Below are 26095 nucleotides of genomic sequence, written 5' to 3'. Positions count from 1 at the left end.
CGGCTGTGGTTACTTGGTCTGTATTTAGTGGTTGACACGCAAAAGCATAAATTTGTTGATTAGTGTTTTCATTATGCTATTATAAGTTATATATTATATTTGTAACTAGCTGTACTCGCGATTTTGCTCGGAGTTTAACAAAAAAAAATATTTTTTCGTTTAAGATTTTTTTTTCTTTAGTTACTCTTAACATCAGCTATCTACATCAGTGTAAATTTCGTCAAAATAGGTCCGGAAATTTCAGAGATTAGCCGGAACAGACAGATAGATAAAATTAAAATGTAATTTTTGTATATATGCCGTATATATTGTATGTACGACGCGGTAATTTTAATATTACAAACACACTCTAATTTTATTTATTTGTATAGATATTGACATTAATCTTCAAATAAAATTAATTATTCTTTTAGAGTAATTTTAAAAATTATAATTGATATTGGTTCCAATATTTTATATGTAATCAAGAATAGTCTGACGGGAATCTCTGTACCACTTTATTGAAGAGCGGTAATTAGTTTATTCTAAATTCAAATTTCAAAATTCATTATTCGTCAAGTTGATTCTACATTCAGTTGGGATTATAAATGCCTCAGACGTGAGAATAGGGATAAGATATTCTTCTATTCTACACTATAAGGCATAGGCCTTCTCCATGATTACCGGTATCTTGATGCCCGCATCCATCGACTTCCCGCGTCCTTGATTATGTTGTCGGTCTACCTAGTGGGGGCATACCCACGCCGCGTTTACCAACTCGTGGTCAAAAGTCAATTGAGTTAAATATTCAACCCAGTAAAGGCTTACACCTATAGAACGTGAACGCTGTGCGCTGCCAGCATCCATCGACTTCCTGCGACCTTGATTATGTCGTCGATCTACCTAGTGGGGGCATACCCACGCCGCGCTTACCAACTCGTGGTCAAAAGTCAACTGAGTTAAATATTCAACCTAGTAAAGGTTTATATCTATAAACGGTGGACGCTGTCCGTTGCACGCATCCTTCGACTTCCCGCGACCTTGATTATGTCGTCGGTCTACCTAGTGGGGGAATACCTAAGCCGCGTCTACCAGCTCGTGGTCAAAAGTCAAGTGAGTTAAATACTCAACCCAGTAAAGGTTTATACCTATAGACGGTGGACGCTGTCCGTTGCACGCATCCAGTGACTTCCCGTGACCTTGATTATGTCGTCAGTCCACCTAGTGGGGGCATACCCACGCCGCGTCTACCAGCTCGTGGTCAAAAGACAACTGAGTTAAATATTCAACCCAGTAAAGGTTTACATCTATAGACGGCGAACGCTGTGCGCTGCCCGTATCCATTGATTTCCCGCGACCTTGATTATGTAGTCGGTCTACCTAGTGGGGGCATTCCCACGCCGCGTCTTCTAGCTCGTGGTCAAAAGTCAACAGAGTTAAATATTCAACCCAGTAAACTTATCTCTTAGCTATGTCGTCGGTCCATCTAGCAAAAAGGCAAACTACGCCACGGCTTGTGGTCACGACTCGAGAATCTTTTGGCCCCAACAGCCATACAGCCAACAGCCTTCAGACGAGCAGTTCGAGTTTGAGGATCTTTGTGCTTTTGTGGGTTTTATTTCTTATTCTGAATTATTTATTACGTCCGCCATATTATTTTAGTTTCAATATTTTATGATTTTTGGTTTTTAACTATGATATAATAATATTTTTTTTGTAAAAAATTGACAATAAGTAAAGTTAAAGAGAAGAAAATTTTTTGGTCGAATAGTTTGATAATTGTATTATATACGTTTAAAATGTGTAAATTTATTAAAAAAAGGATTTGTTTGGCCGGTACTGATACGGTATCCAGCGATGAATATTGCACATCGGCTTTTGGAAAGAGACAATCGGCTTATTTCGTTCGCACGTCTGACAAAACGTCACATAGGTAGTGTTGGACAGAGATAACGCTCTACTAAGCCGAAATTGATGTGCAATATTTATCACCGGGTATTGTAGGTTTAGCGGTATTGTATAACTTTAACCATTACTCGCTGGGTAAAACGACTTAAGCAGTTATAGTCAAATTAAAACTCATCGTTTAACTAACTAAATAACAACGAGGCGAGGCTGCAGTTAAGAATTCAAGTGATTCTTAATTAGCGCTCATTGTGCCCGCGCCGGGCCCCGGCTGCCCGGTAAATGTGTCGTTTAAATTAATCTGTTGTTTAACACCCGATTAAGCTTTGTTAACTTGCCTTTGTTGGTGTTTCTCTAAAATAAATGCCATAATCATTGTCACACTAAAGAACTCGCTACTATGAGTAAGTATATTACACATATATACTGTGATCAAAAAATAAGATGTAATTGTCATTTAAAACAGGAAGGTTCAAAAAATCAAAGATTTGGTGCTTGAAAATCGTCGATTGATAATTAAAAACATAGCTGAAAGTTTTGGGATATCATTTACCTCAGACCAAACTATTTTGAAGGATGCTTTGTATTTCAAACGCATCAAATCTACTGGTCGATGTCATACTGTATTGGTTCTTCGTGAATTTTTTTGATAAAAACTTGATTTGGCTCCGTGCGACTTCTGGCTATTTAGAAAACTCAAAAGGTCAATAAAAAGGCTCCCAATAATATAGGGGCCGGGGGGGGGGGTTCATAGTATATAAGGGGGGGAGTAGGGGGAGTCATAATATGAAAAAATATAATTACTTATAATAATTACTTTGCTTCTAAAATAGTTATTTTAGTACTTGATTTTTCATACAGATAAAAAGATTCTAAACAATAATAAATTATTACATTATTTATTTTTGGATAGAGTGTACTATATATTACATTTACATTCTGTTTTTTTAAGCTTTTATATATATATTCAGTCATCCTGTATATATATATAATTGCGATAGGCTACATCAATGGTTTTTAATAAATTCCGACATGCCTAAAATTCCTTATTGCTTAGAGTATGTCTACATTTGAGGATTGATATCCTTGTGTAATTTTATCTCTTATATGAATAAAGAAAGGAAAAATCTTTATCGTGTATTAAGCAGCGCATTTTTAAATTTAGAAAACCTTTCTCCGTGACTTTATCTCTATTAATCACAGCGGTAATCCGTTTCGACGACCATCGCTATAAATAATGTTTCAAAGCCCCCCCTTCCCTACCGCTCCCCCCCACGCTCACGCTATGCATATCTTAGGCTAGCAGTTTTTGCGGCAATAAATTACAGAAGGCTTCGGCGGAGTGTTTCAGAGATGAAGCAAATCCCACCTCTATGGAAAGTAATATAAATTTTCATTTTGCTATGATAAAATGTAAGGCTTTTATTTTTTATCCATGGGATATATAGTAGATGTCGACTTATATAGTGTAACATAGATTCACGGTACAATCGAATAGAGAGAGATATCCCAATACGGGTCGTGTGTCTTCATGAAGAGGGTTGAGTGACGTCACGTACGTTTATTTTTGCGTTCGGAAACTTTTAATATTAAATACGCGAGAGAGACAGACATATTGTAGCGGCCCCAGCGAAGCCTTCCTAGGGAGTCCTACAACTTTGATACCTTAAAAGAGGTGCTAAGCTAAGCGCCCTGTGCACTCCCACCGGCAGCATCTGCAAATGCCATTTGGGCAGCAGAAGAAGTCAGAACAAATACGTAATAATAGTATTTTTCCGATATAGCCTTTAAGATCTTCGAATTGGTTTTTATCTCCTCAATTTTGTCAAAACGGCAGAACTCGCACAGAGCTAAATCAGGTATACGGTGGTTTCAGAACGATATGAGTTAAGTTTTAAAATAAGTCGCTAAGAACCAATGCATAATGACACCGACCAATAGAGATTTGACACGTTTGAGATACAAAGCATCCTTCAAAATAGTTTAGGCTAAGCTAAATTATATTAAAACACTGCCAGTCTCTAATTGTCGATCGACGATTTTAAAGCGTCATATCTTTGATTTTGGATGTGGCCTTTGTCGGTTTTAAATGACAGTTTCACCTTATTTATTTAAAACTTTTTATAGAACACGCTACAAAATATATATAAAATTTTTTTCGGTTTGGGGGGGGGGTATTCCGTTCAAGACGCCATGCCTCTGAGGAGAAGACAGGGGTATTCGTGTGGGTTTTAGTGGGTAGGAATCCCTACCCCCTAAATTCCCCCTTCGTGATCGCCCTCTGCGCTATACGGGGGACCGCGGTATCTCCCGGTCAGGGATCGCCACACGGTCTTCCCTCGTGCTGTGCTATTTTAGATAGCCCGTCCCGGGATATGCGTGTATGGATCACGCCACCCCCGAAACCGTCGTGGTGCTATCACGATGGTTCGACACCACATCGAACCGTCGTCCGCCTCAGTGTCGCCGAAGCTAGTGGGAGTTTAGGGCCCCTACCCTAAACTCCCGCGACTCCACAGGCTCCATTTATGGTAGGGGAACACCGTTCTCCGGAGGGCCGTCGCGAGAGACGCCCCTGCGTTGACGGCGTCGTCTCCGAGCGGGATCTGTCCTCTACCGATCCCGCCTCCTTTTGGACCATGACGGTCTTACAGAAGGAGCTATGGCCCTCGACGCTAATAACTCGCTCAGCATCGTCATCGACACGACTGCTGGCAAGGAAAGGTCCTGATCGATCTTGTCCGCCAGAACCCGCTGCTCCGACTGCCACGCCGGGCAGTTCGCGAGCGTGTGCGAGGCGGAATCCTGGGCCGCCCCACCGCAGTAGAAGCAGACCGCCGTCAACTTAACCTAACAGTTCCAAACGTGTAATCAAGAGCCCAAAATAAACTTAGACTAACTTAGACGTTATTTTTGTGGTAACTTTTACAATATCCTTACTATAGTAGCAGTAATCCATTCCCTAGCCTTATTATTAGTTAAAGAACCCTTCACACTATGGTGGGATTTAAAACATTATTTTAATATTCAATATTCTTTATTGTACACACTAGAAAATATATACATAGTTGCATAATAGTTAAGAAAAAGTACAACGCGGTCTTATCACACGAGACAATCTCTTACAGACAACCATAGTATGGAAACAGTAGAAGTATAAAGATAATGGGTAGTTAACGTATACATATAGACAAAACATACATACATACATATATATATATATATATGTATGTATATATATATAAACTGGTAGCGTATGTATATGAACATGTATTTATATATACTTATAATAAACACCCTACTTTTTAAACACATTATATGTCAGTTTTTGTACAAATCACACATGTTTTAAAATATTAAATAAGTTGAGCTTAAAATAAATATGATAATATATTGTTTTTGTATTTGAAACATTTGTTATCGGAGTAAAAGCGGCGTCCAGTATGGTCGGACGATAAGCCAGATCTGCTTATGTATGAGATTACTACATAAAAGCTTTTTGCGTATGAATTTTTATTTAGAATCCTCACAGCTGTTTATTTATTTAATTTATAGTGAACATTTATTTACGCCATGAAAAGAATATAAGGGACCGTAGAGGTCCGAATGTCATAGCCAACTACATGGAGATTTAAACTTATTTGAGGGTATTTCGTAAAAAAACTGCGGTGTTACTTAAATCGTTTATCGAGATATATAAAGTTTGAGAAGAATGTCAGAAAAGCCCAGAGAACTGAGACTAGCAATATTAGGTCGCAGATTCGATTCCCGAGATATAGTTTCAAAAAAACTAACTTATTTGCATATACTCATGCTCGTAATGCCACTCCAAATAGAGACATGTTCTCTTTTATCCGATCAGTAATAGTCCAGCGGTAAAATGGTGAGAATTACGATCGTAGGTCGCCGGTTCGATCCCGGGATACAGTCTTATATAATTCACACTTTGTGCAATAATTATGTAAGATTATCACTGCTCACAAACAAGTCTTCAAATGATGGGCAGCAGCATCCTCTGCGTAATACCACCGCTCTGCGATCGCCAACCCGCCTGCCAAGCATGGCGATTATAATCCTTATCCTTATATGGCGATTATAGTCCGCGGACCTCATGTTTCCTGGGACTCAATTTAGATGAAGCTGCACAAAGCCTTAATCTGCTAGCGGCAAACCTTCAAACGCATCAAACCGTTAGCTTAAAATTAACATTAACAATATTTAGTAATGCGCCATCTATTGGGATCTACCAACAAACTCAGTGAGATTAATAATATTTAAAAAAATTGTTTAAATTTCGAACAATTCATTTCCATGTTAACCCGAATATATTGTCTATTCTACCTATGTCAGTTTATAAGAATTGCATATATAGTATATTTTTTGTGGCACTTATCGACCGCAAAACAATACGCATAGCCGAGCGTCGGCTATAGTCGACGGCCGTAATATGAATGCACGGTCAAGCGACGAATATAGTCGTCAAATAAGAAATTGTAACCTATCTCTGCAATTACAGTTTATTATAATAACATTAGGTGATGATAATGCATATCTGTATCAACTTGTGATGTAAAACACTTTCATCAGTGTTTTAAAAAGCGAGACGCCAGCAGTGTCGCAACAGTTATGAGCCGGCTGTGGGCATTCACCTGTGGCCGTCGAATATACTCGACGCTCGTTCCGAAATGATTAATAAGTTTTATTTTAATATCTTATATGATAACTTATAATTATGATATATAAAGTGGTACACATGTTGCGCCCGGTGCAACGATTTTTAGTGTGACATTTCAATAGAAGTGGTTGTAAAAACAATGACGTCATAGATTTGATTTTCAAAGCCTAACATTACAGGTGCAGCTATGATCAGTTAATAGTCGTGTAGTAGCATTGAACTGTGAAGGTGAGGTCGAATTCCCATTGTATGGTTTAGATTCACTGCAAGTATAGTTGTGTGTGATTTTATTAAATCTATGTACAACCATAAAGAATAGTACTTAGTGCCGGAATGAATGGATTGCCAGTTTCGCTGCAGGAAAGTATAGAAGATGGCAACATTGCCGTGGGGTTGAAAGACGAAGAAATATGTGCGAAAAGATTATAAGTGACGTAATTAAAAGAAATAAGTTCTAGTCGAGTAAGAGTAGAGTAAAGAATCAATTGTGAGACTATGTGTATATATAATTAAAGAAGTAAGAAAGATACTAATATATCGCTACTTCCGCTATGTTCCGTTAATTCAGTTTAGTTAAGTTAGTTTATTATATTTAGGACCAATATCTGAAAAAGTATCTAAAATATTAAGACTCGGTGTTTGGCACTGGTCGGTGTAACATTACTCCTGAGGATGCCCCGTGGAGTGGTGAAACACGTGTTGAGTGAATTAACGGTGGTAGTTGTGTTTCGCATTGTTTACCGCACGCACATATATCAGCGGTAAAGTAACGCCTTAATCTGTTAGATACAGTTAAACGAAGCAAAATAGAATAATGTAAAATATATTGGAATGCAAAATTAAACAAAAGTAAATGAATAAATATGCTTGAAGTTTCGCTACGAAATCGAATCAGAAGGGAGAATTAGCTCGAAGATTTGCTCGTCTGGTCACCCAGAGACGTCACCCAACGGAGGAGACTACACTCCGAGTTTCGTTGGGGATCAAATTAAAAGTGAGATCCGCAGAAGAACCAAGATCACGGACGTAGCTCAAAGAATTGCTCATCTGAATTGGCACTTTGTGGTGCACATCGCTTGTGCAACCGATAGCCGTTGGGGCCAAAAGGATTTCGGACCCTTTGAAGATTTTAGACCCCCCACTAGGTAGACCGATGACATAGTGAAGGTCACAGGAAGTCGCTGGATACGGACAGCGCGGGACCTGTCATCGTGATGATCTTTGGGAGAGGCATTTACCAGGAAGTGGGCGTTCGACGGAAAAAAGAAATTAATAAAAATGAAAGCAAAATTTCAATGTAAAAAGACGTGGTGAAAATTTAGAAGGACAGACGAGGATGGAAATAAAATAAATAAATGGAAAATTTATTAAGAAAAATAACGTACTGTGTACCTAAGACAGGGATGTATGAGAGGCCTTCAATAATAGGATCATAAAAAAAACTTTTCTGGATTTTCTCTAATCTTTGAATTTGTAAATGTTCTCGGGGTACAAGGGATTCACAGACTACCCGCATATAGGTTTAGGATAAAAAGAGTCGTGTATCTATGACTCAGAATTGAACCAGATTGCGGTACTGACTGTACATTGTACTCCTAGCGTTGCATGCAGCAATATCGCTTCCTTTTTAAAAGAGGAGAACCGCCACACGTTCCTTACGGTTTTGTCGCAGAGTTGTGGGTGACGTAATTAGGCAAAACAAAACCGTGTAATAGGTGTGGCGAAGGATGGGAGGCGATGCGTAAATGTAATGTGGTTGATGCTGTATGTTGAATGTATGTTGAACAGAGTTCCCCAAACAGAGTTCCCCAAACTTTTTTGTGCCGTAGACCCCTTGCCACGTTTTTCCGTGTTGGGTAGACCCCCTACTTACCTAATATTGATTTCCTGTAAATTTCTAACTGTAGTGAAGTTTAGTGTATGTTCAAAATGTATTGCGACCACAAAGCGAATACCAACATCCTACAGCTTACTCATTTTTATAAACATGTATAATAATTTTTTTTTCATAGGTACTTCTATAAATAATGTAAATGTTTTGATATTATAAGATAGTACGATGTAAGTAAATAAATACTATCAGTGTATGTGTTGAGATCCACTATCGTGGACCCCCATTTTCATTTCATGGACCCCCAAATTTTTTTTCGCTGACGTAGACCCCTTGCAGGTTGTCATAGACCCCTAGGGGTCGATATAGACCACTTTGGGAATCACTGGTATAAAATATCTAAACATGAACAGCTAACTTGGAATCACTACAAAATCTCCTTTATAGTTATACAAAACAAGACGTGCTGCTTTTTTGTTACGTTATCAATGCGTTCGCGTATTGCAGTGTGAGAAACAGAAACCCTATTTTTTTTTGTTAACAATCGTTGCTTATAATTACGATAGTATATATAATAATGATCTATTGAAGAATGAAAGTAAATAGAGATAGAGCGGATTGGCAAGTTGAAGTACGAATGGATAGGTAACAAAACTCGAAGGTTGCTTGAACCATAAAGTTATGTTGAAGTCCATAAAGTGGACAAACAACCTTTATTAAGTTCTTCGCAAGACGCGTCATAGTTGATCGTCGTACAACAGACACTTTCGGGCTGTACAGTGTCCGTGCGGCGGCAGCAATATCACGTCACACACGTGCGTGTATTGCACGGACGGGACTCGAGATGCAATGACAAGGTTCATCGATGTGAATACTCGTACGGCAACCGCCGCACAGATACTGGTGCCGTAAGTGGTTGAACGAAACGTTATTTTAAAAACCGGACATTGTCATGGTGTCGTTTATTTGTTGACTTTAACTTAGTTTTATATAGTTTATGATTAAATTAAGACTTATTTAAGATTTAAACACTGACATGCAATTTTTTTTTTTTTTGGGAAATGTTTAACGTAAATGTAAAAACAAAGGCAAGGACGCGTCTACGGAATATAGATCCTAATAATAAAAAGACGCCGGATGAAATTTATGAGAGAAATCTATGTCAAATGTCATTTTCTTCCTCTCTTTATTTTTAGTCGAAAAGTGCCTATTGCAAGGCATAGGGCTCCCCCAAAACTTCGCCACGATGACTGGTCCTACGCTGCCCGCATCTAGCGACCTCCAAGACTTTAACTATGTCGTCATCATCGCTTTACCATCACCAAAATATTTGAAGATGTAAATGCTAAACTATACAATTTTTGGTGATGTGAAAATGACAGTTGTTCGTGTCAGTGGTAGGTCGTTGTGGGTCAGAACTGCATTACGTAAGCGCCTATGGTATTCCCTGAATGCGTAGGTCTCTTCAATTATATTATTACAGTTTGCGTAAAGATATAACAATGATGTTGCTTTCTGACTCGCGGCGTTTGTACTGCTCGAATAAAATGCGATGTGGTTATAGAAACGGCGATTATCAGCGTGATAGAAAAAATAACTATTATTAATTTGAAAGTATAAATATATTAATTTTATTACTCAACTGTATTTGTCTATAGATCACCATTGACTCATAGTATATATATTGTTTTTTATGGCCCCGTTTTTGAGAACCATTCGTTCACTAATACATAAAAACTTGGTCTACAGAGTTTTAATAATTTTTTTCAGATTATAATTTAAATTTATTATCCTCTTCCATTCTTACATTTTATTCTTTCATATTGTTTATATTTCTTTCAGACATTTCAATTTACTGCTTACCTTCATTCGAAAGGTATTACACTTTTTAAAAATAGTTATTACATTGCTACATGTAATTTTTTGGATATGGTCGTATCGAATCGACGCGGTATGAAAGGCAATAAAACAAATTAAAAATAAAACACTATAACATCTGTAGTAACACATTGTAAATATTATTATAATATACAAAAATACCAGTATGTAGTAGTTAAATATGATATTTTAATTGTACAATTTGAATATTAAAAAATTCTGGCCCTTTTGAAAAAATAAGACGCATTCTATTTTTATATTTTAATGGCATTTATTAACACTAAAAATCATTCATACTGTATTTTTTCATTTGGATTGGAGAAGGACATTACGTTGGACACTTCCCCTCACCTCCACCCCCCACAAGAGTAACTAAGATTATGAAAACAAGTGATATGTACAGCTTTTATTTTTTTTCCAATATATTTTTCTTACGTTTATTAATATTCTTATGCATATGGAACATATTATAAATAAAATATAAATGTCTCCCGCGAGTAAAATAGTATTCAAGTGATTGTGAATATTAACAGGAGCGCTAAACCTTTTTGCATATGCAAACGTTTCACGGTAATGGATTCGGTGCGACAAGCTCAATTTGGCGTACGCGAAACGTAACCGAGCTGCCGGTCCGGTGTGACCCGTTCCGCTCGCGGGTTTAATGGCCCCACACGCGATCCCTTTGGACCGATTTTGGTCGTACTGTTATTGTTAGGCCAAATTAGTTCCGAGCCTTTATTAAGCGACGCTTTGTAATGTACTGCGCGCTGGAATTTGTATTCGTATATGGATTAAATGAAATAATATTTAATGTTTGTTAAAGTAATTATTATTAAGTGTAAATGTTTTAGCTGTGGTAGCTCAGCGGTAAGACTGGGACTTGCGATAGTAGATAGCAGGTTCGACTCCCGAAATACAATCTTATATAATTCGCACTTTGTGCATTAATTATATAGGATTGCTACAGCTCACAAACAAGTTTCAAAATACAGCAGGGTCCTCTGCGTATCACAATACCACACTGCGATCGCCAACTCGCCTGCCAAACGTGGCGATTATGATATATCCCCCCATATATATATCTTTGCTTTCTGCGTGAGCGTCTATGGGCTGAAAACTACGATAGTATTTTGTTTATATATATGTTAATGTTATTATAAGTGTTATTCACGTGTACGTGTAGAAATAAAACATGTTTACTGGGAAATTAATGTATTGTACTTAGACTACACAATTAAAGGTGTATATATATATATACACCTTATACTTATACTTCCGCACATGCAGTGGTAGTCGTGCAACAAATGCACCGACCGCCAGCCCGCTGATAAATGCGCATGCGGCAAACAATGCGAATCACACAACCGCCACCGCACAAATTACTCAACACGTGTTTCACCCCTCTACGGGGCATCTTCAGGAGTTATGTTACACCGATTAGTGCCAAACACAGAGTAGAGTCATTGAAGATATAAATAACTGATAAGTTGACGATCAATAAGAGTTTTGTTAAAAGTTCGATTGTTGGATTAATGAATTTTATCATTTATATTTTGAAAGATTGGGTATATTCTGCATATAGCATCTTTCAAAGACTAACAAGGTCTACTGTACATCTAGTGGGCGAACATTCCAACGCTGCGCATGGCACTTCGGAACCTTAAGTTACCAGCAGACATCTGTTTCCTCGTTATATTGCCCCACTACTGCCATTTCAACCTGTCATTCTGCTAGGCTCTATCGGGTACTTTCACACGTCTACTGATCTCGAATTGAAAATCATCTGTAATTATTTCACTTTAGTTTGATTCTAATGGTATACAGGATGAATATTTATAGGCCATAGCTTTAAATGGATAAATGTATAACTTGTTTTCCATCAATAATGTAGTACATTCAATCAAAAATCAATGGCTTCAAAAATAATTACGTAATGAAATTGTAGTAAAAAGATAGAATTATCTAAGTTCGGATTTATTATCGCATATTAAAATTACTAATAGAAGTTAGTCTAATAAAAACAGTTAATGTTATGTATCTCAAAGTGATCACTTTATATAGGATGTTCTGAAATAGTCGTAAAAAGTTTTGAAGTTTAAACCTAAAGGCATTTAATTGTCTGTAGCGCTTGTGGAACGACTTGAAATACAGTAATGAGTAAAAGTTGTAAATTATATTGTTTATATATATTAGTGGGAACGAAAAGTAATGTCGTTTTTTGTCGACATATAATAGAACAACCGATTGATTTTTACAGCTCCGGTATTGATTTTGTATACTAGATGGCAAAAGGTTGTTGATAACGAAGGTGACTCGTGTGAATTTTATTTAAATATTTAATGGAATCAGGCGTTACCTCGCGGAAGTCCATCCTAAGTAAGAAAAGGACAAATATTTAGCCACTTCCGCATATGCAGTGGTAGTCGTGCAATGAAATGCACCGCCCGCCAGCCCGCTGATAAATGCGTACGCAGCAAATAATGCGAATCACACAACCGCCACCACCAAATTACTCAACACGTGTTTTACCCCTCCACGGGGCATCTTCAAGAGTTATGTTACACCGATTAGTGCCAAACACAGAGTTTAGACTTAAAGCGACATTACTTTCCTGTCCCCCTATTATAAAATTTATCTGTATTTATCTAGAATATAAATTGTATATAATAAAACGATGTCGTGATTCGTGGGAGAAGAAAGATCCGTATCAAATATCGGCAATCATTCTACCAATTGTCTGCGCTTAGTGAATGTAAAAAAAATGTTATTAAAAAAAGCTTAAAAGCTTTTCGTATTTAAATCAAAGACCACCTGTATAAATAGAAATATGTAACCACCTGGAGAGATATAGTAACACATTGCTAGTCAGTTACGTGGTCACTTAGCAAACAATTACAACGATTGACGCAACGCCCCCTGTACGGAGCACTCGCTGCCTACACCGTTTTTATGGTTAAGCGTTATGATATGTAATTAGCGCGGTCGAAGCGTGTACGGTGTCTTGTACGGGAAGCGGGACGCGTGACTGTCACCTATCCTTTCAGGATAACACGGTATTCTATTAAAGGAATTGTGAGTTTTGGTAAAACTCACATGTAAATGCTCAACATGACGTAACTACAATTATTGCACACTATATTTTTTATGGCCCCCTCTATTGGGAGCCTCCCGTTCACACTATGCATTAATATTGAATTGCCATTAGTTATAAATAAATTTCCAAAGGTTTGGCAGCGTCATATGCCAATTAGCTAACGTGATTTGACGGTATATCTATAGTATGGTATAATTAAATACTGTATTTTTGTTCCAGCTGTCTACAATTACACAAGTAGTTCACCAGCCCACCTTCAGCTGGAAGTCGGCGAGCTGGTCCACCTGCAGAGGGAGACCGGAGAATGGTATTTCGGCACCAGCCTGCGGAGAGACGGCAGTGGAGCCTTCCCGAAAAGTTACGTCGTCATAAGGGATTCCACTGTAGATAGGTAAGGTTCTTTCGTAATTTCAGGAATGTAACGCAGGGAATCATTTTAATGTATTAAAAAATAATGCCTTTAGTTTAGGCCTATTAAAAAAAAATTAATGGTGACCAAAATATTTTTTCAAATTATTTTTTAATTCTTCTTTGCACTCGTATATAAATTCTTCATTCACCATACGAAGGATTACATCTTACTGAAATCAACTTGAGTGTATAAACTGTTTGGATAAAATGCCACAGACCTGAGAAGTATATGCGAAGGACACTCGGCGACTTAGCAGGATTATGTATTTTTTAAAAATAATGTCATTGTCGTTCTAGCCCATAGAAGCCCACTACAAGGTAAAAGCCTCTCTCAAAGATATCTATGGAGGGATATACCATAATCGCCATACATCACAGGCGGGTAGGTGATCGAAATGTGGTATTATGGTACGCAGAGGACGCTGGTGCCTATCCTTTGGAAACTTGTTTGCGAGCTATGACAATCCTATATAATTAATGCACAAAGTGTGAATTATATAATATTATATTCCGGGAATCGAACACGAGACATATGATCGTAAATCTCAGTCCTCTACCAATATTTAATATGTATCTATTGTACTACCAAGACCTCTGTACCGCGCCTTAGGAACGCGCGCGGCGAGACAGGGTGGGGGGAAGAATCGGCCGCTTCGTCAGTCCACTGTCAACACTTTCTACACCCTCCTACTTCACCTTCCTTAAGGCGCGGTATAGCGGTATCGGTAGTACTGTTACATACTGTCAGTTCTGACTCGAAACACCACTAGTTCACAAGGAGTCCTTTATTCACAAATCAGATGGTCACCCTACTTTAACACAAAGTATACTTTCGCTTAGTCCAAACTTCGCTTCCAAATCGCTCAAGAAATCACTGTTCAAATAACTTGCCAAATAGTTAATTTGTATCACTGATCTTAATCTTATAACTCAAAAAAACAACACTGAACTGTCTACATGGTGAATAACCTTTATATACTACGGATAAGGTTCTAATAAGTTCGAGATAATACTCGGTTAGAATATACGAGAACCGTACACAAAAATCTATAAATAACTTCAAGGTCACGCGTGTTTATGGCACTACTTGATTCTAGGGTTCCGTGTTTATTTTTAGAGGGTTCTGCAACTCGTGCTTTGTTAAGTTTAAGCACGATATATATCCTCTAAAAACAACAAACTTAACAAACAGAACTACAGTAATACAGATTATACATTGTCTACCTACTTAAATATATTCTCATTTTTACCTCCATTATCCTCATATTTATATTAATACTAATAATCATTTATGTGTACGTATATAACATAAATTTAATAAGGGAAGAAGTTTATTTATGATTCTATTTACGGGAAATTGTTTTGTAATAATAAGCCGTTCCTATAGACTTTTTTATTCCCAGAAGGTAGTCTAATAATAATAAATTGTTGATTACTGCCAGAAGTTACTGGCGTCTCGCATTCCCATGGAAAAAAAAAATGTAACATAATACAGAGTGATAATTTTATTTAGCTGTGCATTTACAGTACACGGCCATAAATATTGCATATCTCTCTATACTTGCATACTATCTCTGTTCTACACTACCTATGTGACAATTTGTCAGTCGTTGTATTTCGTGCGACAGAGATAACGCTCTACGAAGCCGAATTTACTCGATTGTCTCTTTCCAAAGGTCGATGTGCAATATTTATCGCCGGATGCTGTATAAAGGGTTTAAATGTGACACATTTAAAGCGATATGTTACTTTAATACGATTATAAGTGATATTGTATAGTACCGTCACTTAGTCATTTGGAGCTTTATATAGCTATATATAGGTGTATAATAAATCATCCTGTAAGAATCAACCGCTGTATATAGAGTTGACGAATTATTAAATTCAGGGACCCCTTGGCCCCGTTCGAGTAATAACATTCAAAGATAGAACCGAACCCGGGACCTCAGATTTGTCAACGCGGAGCCAATTGGCCGGGTCGATGGCCTTATCAACGGTCCGGCACGTCGTACGTATGATTGAAGCTTATCTGTTACTCGTTGAGTTTTGAACTTGTCACACGATGCAAAATAACATACATGTGTCACTGCATTCCATATGCATTTAATTTATAAAATAATCTACTGTTTGGGTGTATCATTGTTACTATCAACATGGTGTTTCGTTATAGGTGGAGAAGAATTAAATACGTTAACCTTTTAAGTGCCATGAGGACCGCCGGCTACCTCACGATACCCAACAATAGGTGCCGTGAGGGCCGCCGGCTACCTCACAATTTTTCATCTGTACATCTAAGGAATATTATTTTTTTCCGACCCTCCGGTAATTATTAGCTTCATTAGGCACCTAACAACTGGATCACGGGATGGTATACGATTTGCAGCATGTTTTAGAAGCGGTTACCATGGGTGCCAATGAGACCGCGGGCGGCCTCACATTTTATATAAAATTTACATTAGAATATGTATATAGAAACCTTTCTTTGTATTGAATTTTTTTTCAATTTATTTATATTTCAAAGCTGGCTTTGAAAACCTATCGTGTTTTCTGTGTTACAAAAACGTGACCCGCCGGCGACCTCATGGCACACCGAGTACTCTGTTGCCTTTAAGTGCCATGAAGGTCGCCGGCGGTCTCAGTACATAATGATATACATGTGTTATATTTATTCATAGAATGTAAAGATCCCAAATTTTCACATAAGGAAAGCGTACACTTGATATTTCCATTTGGCACCTGGGGAAGTCATGGCCAAAACAGCTTGGCAGTTAGAAGGTTAATGTATAGATCATTTATAGTTCAATAATGTGGTACATGATTTAAAAAGTCAAAATTAGAATTCCTATATTTTAAAATTGATTAATGCTTACATTCTGTCCTGGTAGACTTTTGCAGCTATTGGCCTGTCGAATTTTACCAGAAAAAAGTTAATACACATATTATAGAGCGATATGTTGTATATGGAAATAGATTTTTAATGGAATCAGGCGTTACCTTTCGGAAGTCCATCCTAAGTAAGAAAGGGATCAATATTTAGCCACTTCCGCAAATGCAGTGGTAGTCGTGCAACAAAGTGCACCGCCCGCCAGCCCGCTGATAAATGCGTATGCGGCAAACAATGCGAATCACACAACATGCGTATAATGCACGGACGAGACTCAAGATGCGATCGTAAGGTTCATCGATGTGAATATGGCAACCGCCGCACAGACACTGGTGCACAACCTGAGGATAGCATATAGAGTAGGGAGGAGGAAGTTGTCGGACGAAACGTAATTTAAAAAATAGGTTGCAATGCAAAGACACGAGCAAAAAAAATTCAGAAATATTTTACGTAATTGTGGATATAATGGCACGGATGCTAATGTCTGTGGAATATAGATCTCTATAATAAAATGAAACCTGTAATAATATTTCTTAACTTAAAATAGAGTAAATGTATTAATAATCGCCTAGATTTGCGGCGACGTTCGCGGAGGTTTTATAGGTTTTTTTTTCATCATCTCGAATGTATACTAAATGTAATTGATTAATGAAATATTATCGATGATAAAGGCTATACAGAGACATTACTTGCACTGTTTTGTATGTGACTTAATTTTATCTCAATCGATTCTGGCAAGTGTGTAGGCTTTTGGCAGACGTAGCAACCTAGTTCATATATAGGGTGGGCCAAAAATTTTTGCAAATAGCAACACTTGATTTCTCCAAAACCGTGAGAGTAAGGGGCCAACGGCGAGACGGAGCACATCTCGACGATGTAATTAAAAAAAAAATTAATAAATGATAATTACGGTAAATGAATCATCATCAAAATAGCATTTGTACTTTTATTTCTACACATGTTTCAAAAGTGCAAAAATTTATGGCCCACCCTATATTAAAGCTTTAGCTGGTATCCTATAAGTTAACTAGCTGATCCCGAAAACGTTGTTTTGCAAAAAAATATTTTTAATTTTCAATTTAAAAATAAGGGTTGATCGTAGAGGGGTGAAAATTTAGGGTTGTATGTATTTTTGTATGTTGTATCATAAAAAAATAAAAACAAAAAATTTCGTCAAAAAAATAAAATAAAATTTTAAGGGTGAACAACCCTTATCACTTAGGGGTATGAAAAATAGATAGTAGCCGATTCTCAGACCTACTAAATACGCATATAAAATTTGGTAAAAATCAGTCAAGCCGTTTCAGAGGAGTTCAAGTTCGAACACCGTGACACGAGAATTTTATATATTAGATAAATATCACAAGGAATCGTTATTGCTATCACGCCTTGGCAATTTGTAAAGGAATAACTCGTGTAATAATTCAATGCGATATCACAAGCGGTAGCGGACGTGCTTCCATTCGTCTGAAGTAGATTTTTGAACGTTTCCCTTATCAAGGGACTAATGATGTCGTTAGGAAGGGATGCTGTATCGACGGATGCCGGGGAGTGTGTAATGTTTCATGTAAATGAACCTTGTCTAAAATGTTTCGTTACTCTTAGATAAAATAACGATGGATCGACGTCCAGCTAGAATATAGGAATTAAAATGATTCTATTCCTTAGCCATAAGAAATAATGTAATACGTATTTTCATAATTATGATTTATATATATTAAAATTAATTATTAATTACTATGTGTCCTGTGGACTTTGTATTACCAGAAATAATTGATCTGTTGTAATTAAATGAAAAAAGGCACAATGGAAAAAATAATGTAACGTATTTATAGTAAGAAAAGGACTAATATATAGCTACTTCCGCTATGTAGCAGTAGTCGTGCAATAAAGTGCACCGCCCTCCAGCCATGCATGCGGCAAACAATACGAACTACACAACTACCACCGTTAAATTACTCAAAACGTGTTTCACGGGGCATCCTCAGGAGTAATGTTACAGCTACAGCTTTCAAGCCTATTTTCAATTACCCTATCTGATCAATCGTTTATAAATACCTAATAGATTCAGGCGTTACTTTGCGAAAGTCCATCCTAAGTAAAAAAGGACTAATATATAGCTACTTCCGCTATGCAGCAGTAGTCGTGCAATAAAGTGCACCGCCCGCCAGACATGATAAATGCGCGTGAACAATGCTATAGATACACAACTACAGCTGTTAATCCACTCTACAAGTGTTTCACCCCTCCGTGGGGCATCCTCAGGAGATGTTACACCGACCAGTGCCACACACTGTTTTTAATTGTTTTGTATTGTTTACCGCACGCGCATTTATCAGCGGTCTGGCGGGCGGTGTACTTCATTGCACGACTACTGCTGCATAGCGGAAGTAGCCATATATTAGTGCCTTTCTTACTTAGGATGGACTTCCGCAAGGTAATTGAATCTATTAAATATTTAGAGGTCTAAAGGGGTCGCAATTAAAATATCTTACAATTTTTAACGCAAATAGATATCAGATGACAAAATATCAATTTACGCTAACGAATGTGGTAGTTAAAACCATCTTATCTGAATATGTATTTATAATTCAATTAGTTTTTGTATCGTTGTGACTGTGTTGATACGCTACAGATTACAGAGAGCTTATCAGACGAGATTATCTGTAATACCGTAGGGTGCGTCCGCTGTTTGCGGCGCTGTACAAAAAATACGTTTTTTTTTTAAATATCCGGTCTGCGTCATGTAGATATCCGACCTTTTTACTTTATAGTTTATTTGAAAATTGTAGATAGGTGTTGTGAAAAAGTTAGGCGATAGCAAGCGAGCAAATTAAAGTTGGGGGCCTTTAAACTTAGTATATGGAGTGTCCACCACTATCTTCCGCGGCCTTCGAGGTAGAATAGTGGTGTGTAGTTTTGTTTTATTCTAATTTGTATCGCCAGTGTTTTTTTTTTACAATATTTTTTTCGCTTTTACTACACAAACAGTTGCTAAAAGGTTGGCGATATTTAATACGGATCTTTCTTCTCCCAGCTGCGAGTCACAACAGCGTTTTATAATTATATACAAATTTTCTTACACAATTTTCTCTTATTGTTAAATACAATAAAAATATATACATATTAACAATACAATTTGGAAGTTTTACTCAATTATATTTTAGTTGGTACATTATTTAATTTCAAGTCGCTGCCCAAGCGCTACAGACCGTTAAATGCGTTGAGGTTTAGGACAATGTGCCGGGCCAACTCATCAAAAGATTCTGCTGTAGATTTTTTCTTGAGAAAGTCCGGTAAGTTGAACGGAGGTATATTAAGGTTTTCACATAAGGTCACGTGGTTTGTAGTGGTGTGTAGTACCAGAGGTCTCTCGGGAGACCCCACGCTACCTTAAAATAGGTCTTAGTCTATGCGCCCTCTACGACCCTGCCACCTCGAACTTGTTGAATCTGAAAAGATATTAAAATATCTATAATAGTATAAAAATAAAACTAGAAATAAAAATTAGAATAAATACTTAAATGTAAATAAAATCGAAAATTGAGTCAGAAATGTAATATACATATCAAACTGTAGTCTAGGAAGATGACACATTTTGTACTGCTAGAAGTTTTCTGTCGCGTTCAAATAGAAAAGTTAATAAATGTGATATACAGATTGATTGAAAATAGAGATAAAACCTTTAAGGCTTTTGTACATATAACTAATCTGTATTCGCAAGGAAGAAATGATAATTTTAATATTTTAAAAAGGCACCCAACGAGATATATCATATATTTCTTCCTCATATGATAAATCGCTCTCTCAACTTATATCAAAGCTTCTTGGTTATTTCCCGAGAGGATTTTTGGTAGCGAACGCCATAGGCGAATATCAGTTGAAAAAATATTCCGTTGGCGCGATAATACACTATTGTTCCCCGGGGCATAATATATCTTATATCTCACTTCCGTATGCCGTGTATGTGTCGTAAATGAACGTAGAGATATAGATTTTATTTAAGTATATCTTTATTCAATTTTTATTATTAGGTGTGCAACTAAGTTGTATGTTGTATAACTAAGTATGTATTAAACCTTTATTATAAGTATATATGTTATATACGTATGTATGTCTATGTATGTTTATGTACAGTACTTTTATCTTTTCCTTACTATGGTTGTCTGTAAGAGATTGCCTTGTGTGATAAGACCGCCCATTGTACTTTTCTGTATATTATTGTATCTGTATATTATGTATCTTGTCGTGTACAATAAAGAATATTAAATTAAATTAAAAAAAATAAGTTCTGTGTTTTTATAAGGTGATTAAAAACAGGTGTTGAAATTTTAAATATGTAAATTAATAATAATTCAAAAATTAAATTTCAGGAGTAATTAATAACGTAATTGTAATATAGTAAAACCACGGGTTAACATACACCAATAACTCACTTTGCGTCGTGGTTACGTTCCAAAAAAAACATGACGCAAATTGAAACGCCGCAAAGTGAATTAAGATTTTCTATAGCAAACCATGTAAAGATTTAAGATAGGTTCCAGGGTTATGAAAATACTACTATTTAAGAAGAAAATTGAACAAAGTAAACATTTAAAACAGAAAAATATATACCTTTTTTGTAACCAGAAACAACACGTTAAAATTTATATAAATTTATTATTCTCTTTTTAAAAAAACACAACACACTACGCAATTGAAACTGAACTCTAAAGTGTAAATAAAACTGTATTAAAATTGCGTTGATTTTTAGTTAGAAAGGGAATCCCCGAGTTTTGATGGCATGGCGTAATTAGAAACAAAAGTGCTGCCATATTTTGGAAAAAAATAAAATTTAAAAAAAAAATAAAGACTCGAACTCAAAACAACACATCGAAAATCTAATAACGCACAGTGAAAATTAGTACTAATTAAGCAGCGAAGCAACTTCGAAAAAAACGCAAAACGAAACGACGCAAAGCGAGGTATTGGTATATGTTAAAATGTTAAAATTTGTATAGCTGGAAGGCATAATTTCTAAAATTCTTTTACCCCCTATGTAACATATATAATTTTTATTTTAAAGCGAAAGGGTTAAACTCATGTTGAATTTCGAACTGTCCCCCTGTGGGGCGTGGGTCCCACGTAAGGAAACTATTCTTGTCTATCTTTATCACCTTTCCTTTTCTGGCATTATCCACAAGACATAAGTCATTATTATAATCGATTTAAATAAAAAAAAATTATTATTAAAATGATTTAAATGAATAAACATCACTTTTATTCTCCACCACCTACCACCAGTTACCAATTTTCATAAACTCCATAATACTAACAATAAAATTGTCCCACTGTGAGGCGTGGGATCCACGCCTCACAGTGTTGTTATGATAAAATTGTTTGAGTCTATTCAGTGATCAAACATCATTCGCTTCTTCGAGTCTTCCATATGAGCGGAATTGCTGACTTGCCAGGCCATGTGACATAGGATTCGACTCCTAGTGAAGAAAGTACTAACCTCTTGGTAAAATATACAAGTTATATATATATATATATATATATATATATATATATATATATATATATATATATAGACTCTGTGTTTGGCACTAATCGGTGTAACATAACTCCTGAAGATGCCCCGTGGAGGGGTGAAACACGTGTTGAGTGGTTTAACGGTGGCAGTTGTGTGATTCGCATTGTTTGCCGCATGCGCATTTATCAGCGGGCTAGCGGGCGGTGCACGTTATTGCACGACTACCACTGCATGCGCGGAAATGGCTAAATATTGGTACTTTTCTTACTTAGGATGGACTTCCGCTAGGTAACGCCTGATTCCATTAAATAGTTATATATATATGTGTGCTGTATTGTTGCTTCAGATGCGGGGACACGGTAATCGCGTCAGCGGGCGGCGGTGGTGTGGTCCACGACATCGCCGTCACGCTGCGCGAGTGGCTCAAAGACTGGAAGAAGCTGTACATCGTGAGTTTAGTTTGTAATACAAATAAATATAGTTATTTACCGACAGCAATGTAAGCGTTACATTTGAAAAGATAACTTATAAACTACCATTTATTCGTTTAATTACACACACACACACATGTATATATATGACTCAGTTCGCATTTACAGTATACATTGAGATATGTAAGCGAGATGGAGAGCGTGAGAGGAAAACGCACACGAGATTTTTGGGACAGACGGTCTGACGTTTGTCTCATAATTATCACATCAGTTTAAAGACACCCATTGCAAGGCATAGGCCTCCCGCACAGGTCGACATGCCACCGACTTCCGAAAACCTTGACTAAGTCCTCGGTCTACCTTGTGTGATGTTAAAAATTGAGGATGTTGAGAATAAACGACGTGGGTGGAAGTGGAAAGGTGAAGTTGGTGAATAGTGGAGTATGTGGTCCATCTAGTGGGTGGCCTGCCCACGTAGCATCTTCCGGCTCGTGTTCACTCAAGAACCTTTAGGCTACAACGGATATGGGTTGCACGAGCTACGTCATTGACCTACGAAACTTTGTACACAGCTTTCTCCATTCCTCTCTCATGTCCATCTACCTCTCAATAGTGCTGTATAAAGTTTGTACTTCAGAATATTTTTGAGGTTTATACTTGTGTTTTCAGATTTCATAGTAAAATTGATATATAGTTCATCAAACTCGTCATAGTAACTGATGATAAATTATAGGTTCTGATTTAATATGAATCGTATCCTCGGCAATGACCTTCATTTTTTTAAACGGTTTTATTTAGTTCGACCCGTACGGAGTTTATTGACCTTCCGGTTGTCAGATTTATCTGAAATTTGGTACACACATTTAATTTAGATGACAATACAATATAATAAAATCAATAACATTATAAATCTAAGATGGCCGCTGATACAAAATGGCGAAATACGTATTTTTCCTTAACCCCCTCAATATGGGTATCAAATGAAAGGGCTACACTAGTAAAACACGATGATTATGTCAAAATTTAAAATTCATGATGGACGCCGTTCCAATATGGCGGACTAGGTACATATTTTTCCATAATCACCACAATATGGGTATCAAAAAACGGTTTAACTTAAAAGTTTTTTAAATGTATTTATTGTTCACCAGTCCAACAGCGAGCACTTCAAGTTCATGGAGGTGAGTATGAGAGCGCTGTTGGAGCTGCGAGCGCAGGCCGCCTCGGCAGCGTTGCCGCAGGACCAGCTTCGCAAGGTCACCAGGACGGCCATATTCACCATCGACAAAGGCAACCGGTGAGTAACATGTAAATCCGACTGTGATATAGAATAGATAAAAATGTGATACAATAAAAATAGAAATTAAAAAAATGAAAAGAGGATGAAAGAAAGGTAAACAGAGCAAAAGGGAAAGAAAGCAGAATTGTGGCATAAAAGAATAGAATGAAAGATTATGTGAAGTATGAAAGTAGAGAATGAAAATAAAAAATAATTATGTGAATAAATAAAATTGCCCATAAAGTCCCTGTCCCACCAAAGATAGGGTTACGAGAGGCCCCCAATAGCGGGGGCCATAAAAAAAATGTAAATCCGAAACTAAGACAAAAAGAGTCGAGTCGACCCAATCAAGTCACAAATTAAACAACATAGGTATAGTAAATAAGAAAAGATATTAAAATATCTATAGTTGTGTGTATATTAAATTGAAAAATTTAGTCAAAAATGTGATAATGTAGCAAACTGTGGTCTAGGAAAGAAGATCAGGGAAGAAAGATGATGCACGGAAGACGATTCGAATGTGAAGAAAGAAAGATATTATGGAGGTTCAAATGAGAAAGTGAAATAAAAGTATAAAATGATAAAAATATTTGCGAAGGGGGTCTCCCAAGGGACGGCGGAGGGAGGGGGGGTTGATTTAAATACAATTATATAGGACTGTAAGCTTTCATGGTATCTGAACTTGATCTAGAATTTAGGACAAATATAAAAAAATCCACTAGGTGGATTGATGACATGGTCAAGGTTATGGGAGGTAGCTGGATGCACATGACAGGGTACCATGTGATGAGCGTCTATTAGCGGGAATGATGATGACAGAAATTGTAAAAATTCCTCAGAACACGAGTGTGCTGGAGAATTATGGTTCAGGAGTGTGGAGACCATAGTAAAGCGTAATATAGGCGGGAGGAGGACCTTGGTAAGCTAGTCGAAAGATGCTTCAAGCAGACAGCTTCTTATTGGTCCTATTACAAATCTACTAAGGAGGCCTTCTCCTGCACTGGACATCTTAGGGTAGAGATGATGATGATAAAATAATATCTAGTGTATAGCACACTAACCAGGTGTGCGTAGTAATGTGGGTAATCTTTTTTTTTCAGGACGCTGGGCATGGAGCTTGCGGTCAGGACACCGAGCGGTCAGTTGGTGGATCCTCTTACGACTTCAACGTACAGGCTCAACGTGCTCCACGACGACGCGAATGCCCGCCTCGACAAGAACATGGTACGTATAAATATAGATTAGATTTTTTATGGTGGGGATAAAGACCTTTCAAAGAGAAAGAGAGAGAGAGAGCCCTCGATTATATTAGACAGAGACATTGCTGGAGATTCTTCCACCAGTTCTTCAGGCAATAATGCTTTTCGAATTGGTAGTAATGATATAAGTCAGGCAATAGCATCTGGTCAAGTTAGGGTTAGATATCCTGGGGCGCCCTTACCTCGGAATGCTATGTAGGTATTATCGATATATATATAATCTTTTATAATATATCTTTTAAAATCTAAATAATATATGTAGATTTTAAAAGATTGAAATTCTTTAAACGTCTTCTTCTTCGTTCACGACCAAGTCTTTCACCACGCAGGCCGTTAGATTGTAAAATGAGTTACCGCTGCATATAAGACGTGCTAACTCACTGCCTATTTATAAGGAAATGGTTAAGAAATATTTACTAGACCTATGATTATTTATCCGTTAATTTATTTCTTTTTCTTTCTCAGTTTCTTTATTTTTTTCACAGGCAAGTGCGTTTCAAGTTAGTTTGATGTTTTTATTTATTATTATAATATAATTATTTATAACATGTATTGTACTTTATTTATTATAAGTATGTCGGCGGTTGGGATCCGACCCGGATCTACCGTCCGATTCATCCATCTTGTATGGATAATTTCTCTGGGCGTGGTTAAATGTTATCTTTAAGAAAAACTTTAGATATCACACTGACAATGCAAGTTAACGCGAATTTAATTTCGGTAGAAGGTAAGCGATCCGTCTTCACCGACCGTTGCGCGCTACGTTTAATCTTGAACTGTCCCATCATCATCTCTGCACGGTGATTTTAACGTTTCACTAGAGTAGGAACTTCCGGTCAGTTCCACTCTCGTCCACTTCCGGAAGGAACGTTCTATTCTCTTGTACTAGATGGCGCCAACGACCCGCCGTCAAGTATATACATATGTTTGTATGTTTGAATATGTGCAAGTTTT

The 26095-nt window shown here is 37.0% G+C and overlaps 1 protein-coding gene across 1 annotated transcript in view; it reads left to right on the top strand.

Moving 5' to 3' along the window:
* Nucleotides 1-26095, top strand: part of mbc (myoblast city) — a 100238-nt gene that overhangs the window by 18894 nt on the left and 55249 nt on the right. The window contains exons 2-5 of the mRNA XM_068769328.1: nucleotides 13582-13753; nucleotides 22519-22621; nucleotides 23755-23900; nucleotides 24983-25106. Of these exons, the coding sequence (XP_068625429.1) occupies nucleotides 13582-13753; nucleotides 22519-22621; nucleotides 23755-23900; nucleotides 24983-25106 (545 nt within the window). The remainder of the gene's footprint in view (nucleotides 1-13581; nucleotides 13754-22518; nucleotides 22622-23754; nucleotides 23901-24982; nucleotides 25107-26095) is intronic.

Source organism: Battus philenor, unplaced genomic scaffold (genome assembly GCF_028537555.1).
Source record: "Battus philenor isolate CCGP_79_NKW_IND1 unplaced genomic scaffold, ilBatPhil1.0.hap1 SCAF_28, whole genome shotgun sequence".
NCBI classification, from domain to species: Eukaryota; Metazoa; Arthropoda; class Insecta; order Lepidoptera; family Papilionidae; genus Battus; species Battus philenor.
This window is presented reverse-complemented; position numbering and strand designations above follow the sequence as displayed.